General features: G+C 47.9%; 1 protein-coding gene across 2 annotated transcripts in view; it reads right to left on the reverse strand.

Moving 5' to 3' along the window:
* Positions 1–224: 224 nt before the first annotated feature.
* Positions 225–16582, reverse strand: part of CDON (cell adhesion associated, oncogene regulated) — a 56177-nt gene continuing 39819 nt past the window's right edge. For both annotated transcript variants that reach the window (XM_032709640.1, XM_032709641.1), the window contains exons 15-21: positions 13334–13456; positions 11679–11906; positions 10366–10637; positions 7951–8030; positions 3183–3439; positions 1628–2599; positions 225–749 (exon numbers count right to left, since the gene is read on the reverse strand). In XM_032709640.1, coding sequence (XP_032565531.1) covers positions 2433–2599; positions 3183–3439; positions 7951–8030; positions 10366–10637; positions 11679–11906; positions 13334–13456 — 1127 coding nt within the window. In that variant the 3' untranslated portion in view covers positions 225–749; positions 1628–2432. The remainder of the gene's footprint in view (positions 750–1627; positions 2600–3182; positions 3440–7950; positions 8031–10365; positions 10638–11678; positions 11907–13333; positions 13457–16582) is intronic.

Raw genomic sequence — 16582 nt, forward strand, 5'->3', positions numbered from 1 at the left:
TGTAAAAACAGCCACGAAGATTTGGGGGACAGGGAAGGGACCTCATCTTCACCCCAAGCTCCCCATTTTCGGGCCAAACCACAGGAGGATAAAAGCAGTGACTGGTGATGGCTTTTCTCCACGATGGTGCAAGCATGGAGGGAGGCAGGGTCTAAAGAAAGTGTCAGGCACTTCCCAGCCTTCCTCAACCCTCATCTTTTGGTGTCTGTGGAAACAAGAGCATGTTGGGCCATTTATCCTATAATTGGTTAATTATCCATTGGGAAGTATCAAGTGACAGCTCAAATCAGTGCCCACAGAGCATCAATCCCCATGCTGGCCAAAGAGCAGCATCACCCCCAAAAATACACACCCTACCCCAAACCCCTGCAAAACAGCATCGTTTCCAAATACATAAGATTTCAAAGGGATATTACAGATTCTCTGGAAAACAGTGTCTTTATCCAACACACCCCCAATACAGGGGGGGATTTAAGCAAGGTTGTTTAAAACCGTGGTTAAATCTCAGTGTTTGGGGAGGACGAAGCAGCCAGAGGTGAACCCCAACCTCTCCACTGGAAAAGGGGAAAGCTTCCCAGCAGATCCTGTGAAGGGAAAGTCCAGACTGCAAGGAGGAGATAAACAAAGGGGGAGGAGGGGGCTCTGTGGTGGCTCCAAGGGTACATGCCAGTCAAAGCCCATGGGTGTGAGGTCCAGGGTTTGCAGGGAACTTCAGAATAAGGCAGCTCTGGCTGGGGGGATCCAAAACCCTAAAAAAAAGGCAAAAAATAAATACAATCATAAATAACGCAAGAGGAGAGGGGAAGAGAGGGGAGGGGAGGGGAGGGGAAGGGAGGGGAGGGAAGGAAAGGGAAAAGAGAAAAAAGAGAAGACAGAAGGCAAGGCTTTGGGAAGAGCTCATTGTGACCCTCCAGTACCTGAAGGGGGCTTATAAAAGGGGGAGGAACTTTTTATACAGGCAGGCAGATAGTGACAGGACAAGGGGGAATGTTTTCCCACTGAGAGGGGGCGGGGCTAGATTGGATATTAGGAAGAAATTCTTCCCTGGGAGGGTGGTGAGGTCCTGTCACAGGTTGCCCAGAGAAGCTGTGGCTGCTCCAGCCCTGGAAGTGTCCAAGGTCAGGTTGGACAGGGCTTGAAGAAACCTGGGCTAGTGGAAGGTGTCCCGTGGCAGGGGGTTGGAACGAGATGAGCTTTAAGGTCCTTTCCAAACCAAACCCTTCTGGGATTCCATGAAAAGGAAAAAGCCCACCCCAACACCTGGAGCAGCCCATGGAGACACCGCTGCCAAAGCAGATCTCAAGCGCTCCCTTCTTGCACAGGCGCCGCTCCCTAAACCCTGTGACTGGTAAAGCTGCACCTGTAGCCCTGAGGTCCCCGAGGGGTTTGGAGCAGCCACAGCCAGGCCAGCACAGCCTCCTTCTTTTCCAGCCTGGCCAGGAACACGCTGCTCTGTGCAAAGGTGCTGCACAGGCATCACCCCAGGGCAGCCGTAACCGTAAGTCACGCACCTCATTCCTGGGATCATGCGCTCGTGAGTCGTGTGGGGGAGGGAGTGCTTTACAAGCACAAGGTTGTTTCATTTTCTGGCATTAAATTTGGAAAGGAAAAAGAAAAAAAAACCTACCCAAACCCTGCAGTTAAGGTTGCAACACCTCCATCGTGCTGTGTCCGGGGCGGGTGGGTTCCTGACAGCCACGCGCGGGGCCGGTGGGAGCTGGTTTCATTTTGGAGCTATCCAAGCTGTCAGTACTCCCTCAAACCAAGAGTAGAACTGGATTTTGTCTTCTGTGAGCGGCAAGGTGAGACAGGCTGGATTTCCACCTGTACTTCTGCAGACATAAGTGTTATCAAGCATCTGAAGTCACAGTCACCGACCCAAGCTCTGCTTCAAGCTGCGCTGGACGGACTCAGCTGAGGCTCATTTTTCGTATTTATTTTCTCATTTTCCCATTGAGATCTTCCCAGAGAAACCGAAAGAGGATGGGATGTGTTCATGGAAAGGATGGTTTGAGTGCCACGTCGCCGAGCTGCCAGGGAGGTGGCAGCCATTGATCACCACATCAGACCTGCTTAAATCCCTGTCCCGGGCTCCTCGGAAGCGCTTCTCACACTGGTAACACGCCACGGAAACACACTCCACATTTCCCATCCTCGTTCTTTATATTATTACAATTCTTTTTTATACACATAACCAGGGCTAGTTTCGCGGCGTGTGAGGGGGAGAAAAAAAAAATAACAAAAAAAAAAAAAGGGATTTCAAGGCATAAATAATATAAAAAGGCAACCATTTTGAAAACCAAGATACATTCATATGACACTACTACAAAAAATAAATAGTGACTCTCTCTGTTATAATTAACATCCCCCCGTCACTCCCTCTCAGCGACACTGGCAGTTCCTGGCGTTAAGTGGGGACAACGGTCACTTCCTCAGGTTTCCCGCAGCTGGAGCTGCCGAAGGTCCCCAGAACCGTTTAAGGTGACTCCGGATGAACTCCATCCTGGTTTTTCCTTACAGTCCTTGGAAACAGGCTGCAGAATGAGGGGACTCCAGCTCAGAATGTGGTTCGATGTTTCCGAGTGCACGCAGCTGTCGCCTGCGAAGCAAGAGCAGGGCGGGTGGTTGTTGTTGGTTTTTTTCAGCAGATACTCTCTGTCAGCTCAACAGACTCACATGCACCCAAAATTCCTAATTCCAGTGGGTGATGCTCTTTGGACTCAGGCTCATTCCCACTGTACCAGGCACAAGCACAGGGCATTGGGTCTGCCCTGGCACTGGCAGAGTTATGGAACAGCTCACACTGGTGAGGTCAGCCCAGCTCCCTCCCTGCGCCTGTTCCTGCCTCCAGGATGGCTCTGGGCCCTCAGGAATGCCTGCTCATTAAGGAGAACTCCATTAGGCAGCTTTTCAGCAGTGTTGGAGCCCACTGGTGCCCTGTGGGGGCAGCATCAATCAGTCACAGCCTCGTTAGGTGCTGGATGAGCCCCGTTTAGAGGCATCAATCATAAGGACATGACAGGACCAGGCACAAGGCGGGGACGCTTAACCTCCCTCAAAGAGCCAGCTCTTTTGTGGGCTTAATTACCAGCTTCTCCACGATCAATTAAGCACCCTACAGCTGTCCTACAGAATACTCCCGGCCCCAAAGCCAGGTGCTGTCCTCCCCGGGGTTGCCTCACCGTCCATGCAGTCCACGGAGAGCCGGCCCACGCCCTCCTGGCAGCAGGGGTGCTGGGGGGAGGGATGCTCCGAGCCCTCCTTGCCGTCCTCCTCCAGCCGGGCGCCGCACTCGGGGACAGCAGAGGCCAAGCACATGGCCACCATGACGTGGGGGCTCAGGGGCTTCATCTCCACACCGTCCTGCTGGAAAGGGGCTCCCAGGGGCACCACGGGCAGGGCGGCGCTGCCGAAGGTGCCGTTGGTTTTGGTGAAGCACCTGCGGGCGGGACAGAGGCCGCAGTTACTCAGAGTGGCTTCTTTCTCCCCCCCCACCATATCTTGAGAAAATGCAACTTTTAAGTGCTTTACCACATGTCAAAAGTAAAACCAGTTTTAAGTATATTTTTGGAGCAATCCTGACGTTAAGAAAAGCACCGAGTGGGTTTTTTTTCTCCCAACAGACAGCTGAAAACACTTGAAACACGCTCAGTTCCTTCCCCCATCGACTGTGACCCAATGACCTGACTTGTGAGTCCACTTCTCCATCAAAGCAACCCCATAAAACACATTTTCGCTGCCAAGATAAAGAGCTCAAATTCTGAAACGCGAGCAGCAAACTTAAGTACCTTGGAAAATTAACACTAAGTGTTATCAGAGCGAACGCAAATTAAAAAAATAGATGCAAGATTATAAATTTAACGCCGCCTTCTGCTGTGCAAGTCAGGTTGTGGCCCTGTAATATGTGTGTAAGGCTGTGGAATAGAAGCTAAAGTGGCGAATCAACTGTTACAGCTGAGGTATTTAAGCTTTAACCAAAAAGGAGCAGGACTTTGACACATGTACCACTGCAGCAGGCAGGGAAAACGTCTCAGTGTTTGCAATGTGGACAACGTGGCCTCAGGGAACATTTATATACATAATTCCTACATAAGAAAGCCCCTCCTCCAATATTCCACTTCAGTGTGCTTTTAGACAAAACCATAATTACCCCAAAAGGAAAAGGTTTACTTGTACAGCTGCCACAAACTTTGGGAAACTACCCCCCAAAACTCTTTCTTGTTGTGTGGTGCAAGACAGAGATGGATCCGCAGAAAAAAGCATGGAAATAAGGATGGAGAGCGTTCACACCCACCAGAGATCCTCCAAAACGCTCCCACAAAGGCTGAACAGGCTTCAGGTTTTTATGTGCTGATACAGGTACAACTCTGAGCATCCTCCCCTTCTTTCCTACCAAGTGTAAATCCATCCCTTGCCTGCTCTGCTCACAGGGACCAGCCCAGTGCACTTGCTGTAGGTTATCCCTGGGGCTGCCTGAGGCTGGCATCTGGAAGCATAAAAACAGCTCCCTGGGACCTGGCTGCTTGGGTGCTGGTTTGGTGTGCTGCTCCACAGTGATTCTGGCCCAAAACTGAGCAGGGCTGATGAAATATGGCTGGAAAAGGAGGGGAATATGGGCTGGGAGATCACCAGTGCCAGGGTAGCAGCCAGCAGAGCCACGTCCAGCAACAGTGGAGCCCTGAGCACCTCAGCACTGAGCTCAGACAGGTTTAAAATCGGGATACATGAGGCTTGGCAGTCACAGCAAGGTCCTGCCCAAGTCCCAGAAACCACTTTTATGCCTTTAAAAAGGTCAGTGCAACACATAAAAACATCACACTGCAGGGACCTGCCCTACAGGAGCTTCAGTTCACACCTGGAACCTGAACAAAACCTGTGATCAGTTTTGCCCAAACTGAAAGAGCCACAAAACATCCAACAACAACACAAATAAACTTCCTAGAGGAGGAACTGGTGCGAGTTTCCCCTCCTGCAGATGCTTCATGTGCAAAGCCAAATCAGGGGACAAGGGGCATCCCTCCAGAGCCTGCTCCCCTCCCAAAAGCCATGAGGATGGAGCAGCACCAAGTTTCATTTTCAACCTTCTCTCTCCTATTTTGTCCTTCTGCTCCCGTAACTGCCTCCAAAATCATTATTCCAAGTACCAAAATACCACAGAAGCCACTGAAGAATCCACATGAAACACATCTGGTCTTCAAACAAATCCATTTATTAGTTTGCCTTTCTCTCCGCAGAGGTTTTGACTGCACTCACTTATTATTTGGAAAAAAAAGCTCAGAGAAACCCATTTAAAATGTTTGGGTTTACATGTTTCTGGGGGTTCTTCTTAAAGATACAGAGGTTGGTGTATTTCTCTGTATTATTGTATGGGCTTGAAGGATGTTTCCAGACAGCAGTTCAGCTTTTTAAGCTTAAATAACCACACTGTGATGGAAACTAGCCATGGGGATATCCTGAGCAGAGTGTGCAGGAAGAGTGGTGTAAAATCCCTGCTGCAGAAAACACATTTTCTATCAATTCTCAGTGCTAACACCCTACCAAACCACAACCTAAACAAAGCATAATTTAGATGAAAACACCAGAAAAACAAACTGATACATCTGAAACATGCATTTCGCATTTCTGATCAAAACACAGTGAGTTTGCAAAGAGGGATCTGCAAAAGTGTAAATTCCTCTGCAGCCACCAGGTATCTCAAGAGTTTTAACACAAAAGCACCAGGGAAGAAAAAAAGATCAGTTCTCAATCCTGTCAACCACAGGCTTTGTCCACAATAGCAAAGCAGGTCTCCAGGTTTCAGCAGCTTCTCCCCCTGGCAAGCCTCCACGAGCAGTTAGGAGGGATAAAGTGCTAATTTAAACAGAAGATCCAGGGATTTCAGCACTGGAATAATAAAACCTGCTCCGAGATGGCTATTGGTGAAAACAGCTACGAAATACATTGAACCTCTAGGATTCATTTGCACATGGTCACAACTCAAATAACTGCTAAATTCAACCCAAACCAGCAACAGCTACGGGTGTTTGGTGGAAATGGGTCAGTGAGGAATTTGTGGTGCCAAGGCCACGTGCACCCACAATGCTCCTGAGCTGGAGACATCACCCCGCTACACCTGAACCTCGTTGTCCTCCTGGGCTGCAGAGGGAATTGCCTTTTCCAGCACAAAAGGTGCAGTGATCCCAGGGTGGGACAAGGAACAGGTTCTCTTTCCACCCACAGGAGCTCAGGTGGAGGGAACAGCCCTTACCTGTGCCACAAGGTTAAATAAAAATGAGGAAAAGGCTCCGGCCCCAAAACCCCACTTGCTAAAGCCTGCTGACATGACTGCACTAACCCACCAGGCCTTCCTCCTCCTCCTCCTCCTCGCCCTGGCCATACACCCAGCTCCCTGGTGGAATGCTCAGGCACGTTCTGGTCCGTCCCCATTCCCCTCTCCCATGTCCTCCTCCCATTCCCCCAGCGGCAGGGGCAGGAAGGGAGCGGAGGTTAATGGTCCCCTCCGGGGAAAGGCAGCTGTAAGGGACAAGTTGTTTCTCTGTCAAGCAGTCAAATATAGAAGGGGGATGTGAAAACTCAAAGTTCAGGCCCCGCTGATGACCCGTCTGGGAGGAGCAGTGCAGTTGCAGAGGATGGAACCCACTCCCTGCTTTCTTAGGGCAAAAAAAAGGGAGCGAGTAAAAAATTAAATGTGCTTAAAACTGGAACGCAAGCTCTTAATTACAGCGTAACACATATGGCATGTTCCAAATTATGGCGAGTCACAGACATCCTGGTGAGAGCTGCTGCAGAGCCTGCTGGAAAACACACAACTGGTGTGTGAGGGAACGTGCTGGGCTTCCCTGGAGACCTGTCGGGACACTGGTCCAGGCAAGGCGTGCCCAGCTCCACGTGCAAGCAGCAGCTCGTCAGCATTACACTATCACGCATACATTTATGGAAGGGGGAAGGATTTAAAGCCCATTATAAGTGACATTTAAAAAGTAAACCCGTGAAAATAAAGAGAACGCGATTTTTGCCTTCAACAACAGCTTATTTGTCCAACAGGAGTTGGACTCGATGTTATTTGTGGGTCCAACTCAGAATATTCAATGATTCAATGATTCATTTCAACTCAGCTTCTCCAGATGTACACTTAAAGGCAGCTGAGCATTTTAACAATACAGAGAAATCAAAGTATGATTGAAAGAAAAGCCCAGAATTTACCAGTCAGAGTAGCCCAGCTTGTCTGACTTTCAATCCTATTTATAGTCATTAAAATAACCAGAGATTCAGTCAGAATCCTGGAAGCCTGGAAGGATATTTATTAAAACTTCCAAAAGCGAAAAACCTAATGATTTTTATTAGGTTTATTAGGTTCCTGACTCCCAGATACAACACAGAAGACAGATTTTCCCTTATTCTATACAAGAATCCTTTTTCCCATGAAAAAATCCTATCCCACACTGACAATGGCTGGCCAAACTGCTCCTGAAGGCCTTGAAGAACCTCAAATCCCACGTTTTACAAAGAATAGCATTGTGAAGGAAAAGGGGCAACTGCAGTTGGTTGGTGCTCTTAAGGGAATGGCAGAAAGTGTAAAATGCAGAAGACCAATTAAATCCGATTTGACAAACTCCACATGGAATGATCTTGTTATCTCAAAGCTGAAGAAAACACAGGAAATAAGGATTTTTAAAAAATCCAGTGCTCAACCTGCTTTGCTTCCTAGAGAGCCTCAGAGGAGCGTGTTGAGCAAAGAGACCTCTGGGGGGTTTAACAACTTGTGTTAGTCCATCCCACGGACAATTCCCAACTGTTCTCCGAGTCATCCCCTGACACGCAGCTCCTCGTGCCCTGGGCCAGAATTCCAGCTCCCGGCTTTTGTCAGTCCCAGCAGGCAGAGCAAGGGCTGCTCTCGGGGCAGGCCCTGCCTTGGTGCAGGCCCTGCCTTGGTGCAAGGCCATTCCTCACCTGTTATTGTTCCGGCAATTCCGGCAGCTGATGCACTCCGAGGGGTCAGCCTGCGGCACGGCCGTGTACATCCCGCCACCCTGCAGCAGGAGGGATTAACAGTAAATCCTTAGAAATCAGATCACTTTTAGAACATCCAAGAGAGGCGCTGAGGAGGCAGCTCGGCTCCTTGACTTGGTTTTCCCAGTCCAGTCACCTTATCAATGCCCCGCTCCGGGCCAAACACGGCACGGCAACACTGAGCGATTGTCCAAAGGCCAGGGGAGGGCTTTGCCAGCGTGTGTGTCAGGGAAAAGTAAATAACTGCAGCTTAGACAAGTATGTGGTCATTTCCCTGGTCTGTTTTCAGCTTAATATGCTGAGGTTTAATTTAATAAACACACTGTAAATATGTTTATTTTTAACGCTGATGACAGACACGAAAACGAATTGCCGTTCGTTAGCACACTGGGCTCGTTTGGGGAGACAGGGGATTAAATTTGGAGGGCTGATGTCACACACAAACCCATCCCACTTTCCTGTAATTACTCCGATTAGATCAGTTTACTTCGCTACACTGATTTTTGAGCCGTTTCGTATTTGTACAGATGGGGTAATTCCTCAGCCAGCAATGACTCGGGGTGCGAGGGATTTTGTGTTGTTGGTTTTGGCTGAGGGGGCCATTACAAGCCAGTCGAAATGCCCAGATTAACACATACCTCATTGTTAGGGACCAGGCGGACAGTGATGCGGGAGCCGCTCGGAGCGGGGTGTGGAGCCACGCTCCTGCATCAGGCTCCGGGACTGAGCCGGGCCGGGAAGACTCACCTGGCTTTTGGCAGTTCAAGTGGTAGGGAACTTCTAACAACCCCTATTTTTGCACAAACAGGGCTTATCCTGAAGTTTTTGAAGGATAGGGAGCACTGAGGAAATGCCTAATTAGTCTTGATTGCCATCCTGGCCAGCTTCTCCCTTCCTCATTTAGCCCAATCATTGAAACAATGAAGAGCGGCCTAACGAGGATGAGAACATCCTGTTCCCCTGCGCTGCCTCGCCCACGTGCCAGTCCAGGGCCTTCTCCGTGGGCAGAGATCCTGTGACTCAAACTTTCTACAACGAGAAGTGTGGGGAACAAAAAAACTCAGCCCTGTCACCTACAGACAGCGGCGTTGTGTGGACAGCTTGTGGCACAGAGGAGCTCCAAGCACCGAGACCTCTGTCACCACACATGTATTTCCTTCTTTTCCCCCCAGCCCCCCAAAAAGTAAAAATAGGAGGGACAAAACATCAATGCAAGCCCCCAGGCTTTCTCACAGGCAAGCTTTTGAGCACCACAAATGTTCTCTCCCTGAGGGCTTGGAGACTTCTGGAGAGTTTCACCCACTGGGAGGTTGGACAGGTCCAAAAAACCCAGTTTGGGCCTCGGGTGCTCTTGAAAACAGCCAAAAAATGGGCACTTCTTGCAGGCCAAGGACAGAATCAGGTGAAAAACTGACAGGTCTGGGCTGAAACTGGAGGGAACTGAAGTGGCAACTACTGTGCAAGTGCTAATTTGTTGTTCAATAAAAAGAAGTGCTTGTGCTCAATTACCAACACAAACAATAGGCCCATTTTTTTTCTCCAGAAACAGCATGGGTTATTCAGACTTTTGAACTTTTTCTTTCAGTTTTCCTGGGCAATGTTCACAGTTTTGAGTAAGTTTAGTAAGTTTGAATGCAAGCCATCTGTTTCCATAGACAATAATGAAATCATTATTCTCTCTTGGAAACGGGACACGTTTCAGCAAATGAAGTATTTTTCCACAGCATACAAAGGCTGGATCGCAGACTGAAATTAGTTTTTAATTTTATTTTCAATTTCAAAACAAAAAACGAGCCTGTCTCAACAGTCACAAACAGGGGACTGAAAAAAAAAAAAAAAGCAGCAGCGTTATTGCACTGCTGCAGTTCAAGATGTATGGGGCACTTCATTCCATGGAACCTCCTGCTCCATTCGTGCTTTGCCATAATTAATAGCATTGCTCAGAGTTACAGATCTGAAACAGGTGGGGGAAAAACGGGTGATCCATAAAGCTGCAGAATAAGCAGCTATAATTAAATCTATTTAACTTGGAGATTGAGAAATACCATATGTACGAGCAAAGGATCTCAGCCCAGCACTGAGGCATTCTCAGAGCTTACATGCTGTTAGGAGGAGGGTAGAGGCAGATTTCCCAGAGTAAGTGGAATTCTTGCTGTCATCTGATATCCTCAAATGAAAACCATGATGTTTGTATCACAAATATCAGCCCAGTTGCTTCCTCTGGGATGAAGGATTCAGTGGAACTGGCTGTTATCAACGGATGAGTATTCCCCCACCCGAATTAAGTCTGCTCACACAGCCCCTGAATAAACCCCAAGGTCTGTGCTGAGCCTCCCACCCGGCGCAGGAGCTTACGTTCACGAGGTGGTGGGGGTGTTCATAGTCCACGTGTGTCCTGGACAGGGAGTTGGTGTGCCCTGGGTACAGTCCTGCTCCTCCATTCATGATCCCATTGACTCCATTGGCGACTTTATGGTGGACGTGGGGGCAGCCGTTGCCGAGGCCGTTGCCGAGGAAGCTCCCGTGGATGCTGCCGTTGACGCGGCTCGTCCCGGGCAGGGTCGTGTACTCGATCATCTGCCCGTTGATATCTGCCCCCTGGTACAGATACCCGGGAGGGTCGTATTCTGCAAAAGACATTATTACTGAAAGCACCTTTATGAGAAGCTAAAGGAGCGCCCCTAAAAAAAAAAAAGAAGCTTATTTTGTCTTCCTACAGCTTTTGTGAACTAACTCTGATATCCGAGTGCTTAGTGTACAAGTACAGACATGGAAAAGAGCCACATCCTGGAGAGCAGACCAGGAATGTTGGTCTGGAAGGACTTGGCTGACAACAATCCCTATGAGAGCGTCCTAAAAATGGGCCGTTTTTATCATCGATAGCCCCTCTGCCATCTACTATGAGCTGCTTCCCAAAAATCTCTCTGGGCTGCAGCTGAAGGCACTATCTTATCTTGCAAGAAGTTTTGTTTCATTTCTCTCTGTCAGAGAGTAAGGACATTTAAAAATAACCACAAGCCGTGGCAAGAGCAAGGCTGATTTATGCACAAGGAACAGAAAAGGCCAGTGCAGAGATTCTGCTGGCACCAGGTTGTTGGTTGGTGCAGAGCACCTTGAAAAGCTCCTGCTCCAGGGGCTAATGAACAGGTTTGCCTGATTAACACCCCTCTGACAGACCTGGCCATTGAATGTCATCTCACTGGGCAGGGACTGAGAGGTAATAAGGGACTTGTCCTAGTGCTGCACATTTGTTCTTTCCAGATACACCTAAGAAAAGGAGAGATCCAGGGTTTAACTCTCCACATTTAACAAGTACTTACAATTACACAGGCTCTGCCTCTGCAATCAGCAGAGACCTAGGCAGGGGTTTAAAGTTAAACATAAGCTGCAGAAACTTTGCCCAGGCCTTTCCCACACCATTCTCTGGGTGAAACTGCAGCACGACCCTCCAGGGATGCAGCAGGGCAGGGAGCACCAGTGCAAAAGCAATGGAGACTCTTAAAAACCCAAATCTGCACCTAGGGCACACTTAGAAGTGCAAGTCTCTACAGAAATACCAGCTGGCTCCTAACAGGAAGGCGCTTCCCACCCATAAAATGCAGCGTGAGCGTTACTAATTTCACTCCTGATAATGTTTTCGCCGCGGAAGGGAACCGGCCCCCACTCACTCTGCAGGGCGCTCTGCTGCCGGTTCTTCCACAGGCACATGGCGATGAAGACGATGAGGATGAGGACCATGACGCCCAGGACGCAGCCCACGATCAGGTAGAGCATGTCACTGCTGCGCACGGGGCCGCTGGCGGGCCCGGCCCCGCTGCCCCCCGCCCGCTCCGGGGGGCTCGGCGGCGTGCTCAGGTCTCTCACCGGGTACTCCGACGCTCCCGGCGTGCGTTTCACTGGATGAGCAGAGACAGGCATGGGCACACTCACCCAACGTGTTTTTTCTAAGTGCTCTTTTTCATTATGAAACGAAAATAATCGCCGCCGAGTTCAAGTCCTAATGCCTCGCAAAGAAAGCCTCCAAGTCAATATTAAATCCTACAGGGAGAAGGCCAACTGCTATTGGGCAATAGCTCTTTGCCTTGGAGAACGGTGATTATCCTGCCTGCTCACCCCCTCTTTGAGGTCACTGAAACTTTAATGAGCCGCTGGGGGTTTGCATGGCTACAACTGCTCTGACTCCCAACTTGAAAGAGCGCAAATCTTTCCACTTCTGAGGTCAGGAAAAACCACAACACACATTTCTCTCACCCAGTCTCTGCCAGATGACCTACTTTTATCTGATGTGAACCCTCCTAACCCCGTCTCCAAACCTTACCAAGAGCTGAGCAGAAAATCCCTAAAAACAAGATGGTAGTTTAACCCAGGAACTATATTTACATTAGTTTCCAGCACACCACAGCTTAGATTCATTTCATTTGACACTAAAAACCTAAAAGAGGTGCCTGGTTTAGGAGTGAAGCTGGTCAGAGAAACAAAAGCACCTCCATTGGAGGTATGTTGGATAAACTGGATCACCCCTATAAGCCTGGGGGAGGTGCATTTTAAGGAAGAGGCAGCATGAATGACAGATACATCTTGTCAATTTTAAAATTAGAGAAGAAAGTTATATTCCCTGCAGGAGGGAGAACAACTGTGCACACAGTCTTGAAGCCCTGCAGCTCCTACTCCTTCCTTCAAAGGTTTCACTACTCACTTCGCTGAATTTTGATGCTTCCGCTCCCAGAGGGCTTTTTTCTTTTTTTTTTTAAAGACATTTTTTCATAGCACTGCATTTGAAGTTTACTGTCTGCATTTTCCCTTTACAGCCTTACTTGGTTTTAGAGATTAAAGGAGACAGGAATCCTTCGCAAAATAAATGTGACTGCCATATCTGACACTTCCCAAGAACAGTACAAACTTTGTGCCAGAGGCATGCAGGATTAGGGATGGAGGCAGCCAACACAACCATCAATTGCTGTGGTCTGCACTTATACAACGTGTCACAGAGCCCCGAAGACATAAAACAGACGTACAAATCAATTCTGTCATCTTCAGGCGCATGGTTGTCTCCTGAGGAGAGGCCATCAGCACCGCAGAGCCGGCGCTATCTCCGAGGGCAGGCAAAGCTGCACAGCCTCGCCGAGAGCCTCGGGAGGAGAGTGCAAGGGATCACTTTCCATATGTTCAAAACAATCTCGGCTTCGGAAGACAAAACAATCCCCCGAAACATTCCAGAAAATCGCAGTCATCATCGCAGCTGACTTCGGAGCTGCCCAAAGAATTCCCCGCGGTTGGCACTTCGCGCCCCAAACGCCGCCTGGGCTCAGCCCCGCGGCCTCACCTTTGGTCTCGCAGATCATCACGTTGCTGTACTCGCTCTCCCCACCCTCGTTATAGCACTGCATCTTAATGTCGTAAGAAGTTTCAGGCTGCAGGTGATTTATCAGGTGCCACTGCTTTGTACCTGTGTGGGGGAGAAAAAATATATCAGCTGCAGTTCAGTTACTCCCGTGAGCCAGAATTCAAGGCAAGACTTCATGAATGAAGATTTAGGAATTGAGCCAGAATTAGGGACGAGTGTATTGCAGGGTCCTTCTCTACCAAGTGCAGGGACGTTGCAGCTTCTTCTGTTAGCACAGAAGTCTTTAGTAACTGTTTATGGACTTAGCTGAAACCATGATCTATGAGTGGCATCCCTGCCCATGGCAGGGGGTTGGAACTAGATGCTCTTTAAGGTACCTTCTAACCCAACCCATTCCATGGTTCTACAAGATTCACATTATCTTGTGAAATTGAGAGCTAGAAGAAACTTTTGATGAATAAAAGTGAGTCTTTTTCACTATTAGCAATTGATTTAAAAAAAAAAAAATCCTTCTCTACAAAAGCCAGAACTCACTAAACTCAAAAAACAGACATCCAAGTGTCCACATCTGTGCATTTAAATTCAACAGCAGCCTAAACATGGAACTGCTGCACAGATGGGTTTAGGGTGGGTTATGCTGGCAATTTACAGTACACTGGGCAAATAACAAGGGAAACTGGCACAGAAAACTTGAGATAGTGGAAAAACTTGGCTGTGGTAAGACCCTCTCCCAGCCTGCAGCCCTCGAGGTGCGAGGTACGACTGCAGCCGCCTGTGTCTCGCAGGAAGGACACATCTGGGTCGCTCAGCTTGGCCAAAATGTGCATTTTATTAACCATCCTGGGAACCCAGCGAGGCTGTCCCAGTGCCACTGCCCCAGCAGAGCCTGAGCCCGAGCCAAGCAATCTTCTCTAATAGGACCGTTTTGTCATCTCTGGCCCCCGGCCAGCATTTCATTTAGACACCCTCCTGAAGTACTGAGCACTTCAGGATAAATCATTCCCAGTTTTTACTTTCACGGGCTTGTGACAAATTTTAATAAACAGCAACCCCTTTTTTTTTCTTTCTTTTTTTTTTTCTTTTTTTTTTCTTTTTTATTTTTAAGGAGTTTAATTAACTGTTTGAGTGCTCCTAATCCCTCTTGGAAAATACCCCCTTGAACTGTTTCCACTGTTTCTAAGGAACTGTCATACCACCTACTGATTTAAGCAGGAATAAAAAGACCCGAGCGTGCTCGGCGGGCGGGGGCTGTCACCGTGACACTGCTCAAACTCCTCCGGGACCCCCGCCCAGGTCCAGGACCCCCCTCCCGGCCCCACAAGGGCAGGAGATGAGATGTGGTCGGAGCTCAGCCCTCGCTGAGCGTCCCAGTGAGGGCAGACAAGCCCTGGCTGAAGCTGGAATCCGCCTTTCCCTAAATCGCACGTTTTCCCAAGATTCAGGCTCGGTTTTCCCGGCGCCCCCACCCCCAAGCATTCCTTTCGGTAATTACTACACCAGGTTTTAGGTTTCCGCTTCAAACCATTAGTGGAACTGGAATCAGTACAGGCACTTTTAACTGTCCTCTTCTTGCACCATTAGCAAGGGAAAACATTTAAACAACTGACATCAGACTGCATTTACATTTAAAATTCAATCTCCAGGACCCTCGAAACAGAGAAATTCAGACCAGAAACAGAGAAATTCAGACCAGAAACAGAGAAATTCAGACCAGAAACAGAGAAATTCAGACCAGAAACAGAGAAATTCAGACCATCGATGCAGGACAGGATTGATTTTGCTTTGCTTTTGCTTAAAAAGAGATACCAAGGAGCCACCAGAGCCAAGATTTTTGCTTGGTTGTTTTTTGGTTTTTTTTCCTTCAAATAAAATCTGATTTTGCCTGTAGCGGCATTTATATGGAAAAAAAAAAAGTTTTCTGCAGAGTTTTGAATGTCTCGAAAGACAAGACTTAACAGGAAGCAGTGAGGAAAGCCTGAGGCAAGCACTTAGCTAACACAGGCATCACAACACTTTTTCCACAACTCATGCAGTCATTTCAAGATAAAATTCCCTGTCAAAAAACAGACAGATTAATTCAAAGGTAACAGAGGGAGGAAAAAAAAGTGAAGGACAAGTGATTTATGGCAAAAATACCTTAAGTCACATGTTCCTCTACATATTTCACATCAAGCGCTTCCAATCACACTTTAATTGAAAATAGTTCTGTCTCTTTTTTTTTTTCTTTCCCTCCCCCCCGAAAAGCTAATTTAGGGGAGTACAGTAAAGAAAAGATGAGGTTTAAATCTTTCCACCGAGTGATTTCTGTTGCAGGCTCTGGCAGAGTGGAGCAGCTGCTAATGGTTTCAGACTGCCACAAAGAGTTCAATACACACACGCTCGGAAAAAAATCCGAAACAAGCTAATTTCACAGCACAGTGGAGCCCACTTAAACAACTAACTGCTCAGTGTATAAGACTTATAAACACACAAGTTCTGTGCAGCAAAGGCTAAAATACATTTGCAGATGAAGGTGCAGCCTGCATAAGGTTCTTTAAAGCCTCTGAGCCCAAACTCTGGATCTTTAATAGCTTTATAGTGTGCAAAAGCTTATGTCATGCATCAAAGTACTATGTGCAGAATTGTCTGGCAGGGGAAAATTTTCAAAATAAAGGCCCATTCCTCTTGTAACTGAAATAAATGAGGGGGAAAAAAATAATTAACGTCATTGGGCCAGAATGAGATCACTGCGTTTGCTCAGCCCGAGCAATAAGGACATTAAATAAAATATTTTTAAAAGGGTTTTCCACTTCTGGACTAATATAGACATTATCTAATAACTTCTTCCAGGAAAATGATGATCTAATATGCACAGGGGAAAAAAATAACTTGATTAAAAGGCAAAATGAGGCACAAACATACCTGCATTTGCAGCATGCTACAGCACTTGGGGCTAAAAGCAACTCCCTTATAGCAGGAGAAGTGATTAGGTGAGGTAAGAGGAGAGAAGGGCAATTACACACAAGGTACTACCAGCTTAGAAAGTCTGTGCCGGGGCAAATAATTTTAAAAGCCAGCTAGTTATTAGCACAGTCTGTAACCCAGATGTTTTCACCCTGGGTTAAACCCCATTTACACTGCTTTCTCTTTACACAACTTGAAGCTATACCAGTTTAAACAGACCTGCACTAAGGATGTGCAGCACTATAACAATCCAAGCCTAAACCCAGCATTTAGTTCTCGAGTTCC

The sequence above is a fragment of the Chiroxiphia lanceolata genome, chromosome 23, assembly GCF_009829145.1.
Source record: "Chiroxiphia lanceolata isolate bChiLan1 chromosome 23, bChiLan1.pri, whole genome shotgun sequence".
NCBI lineage: Eukaryota > Metazoa > Chordata > Aves > Passeriformes > Pipridae > Chiroxiphia > Chiroxiphia lanceolata.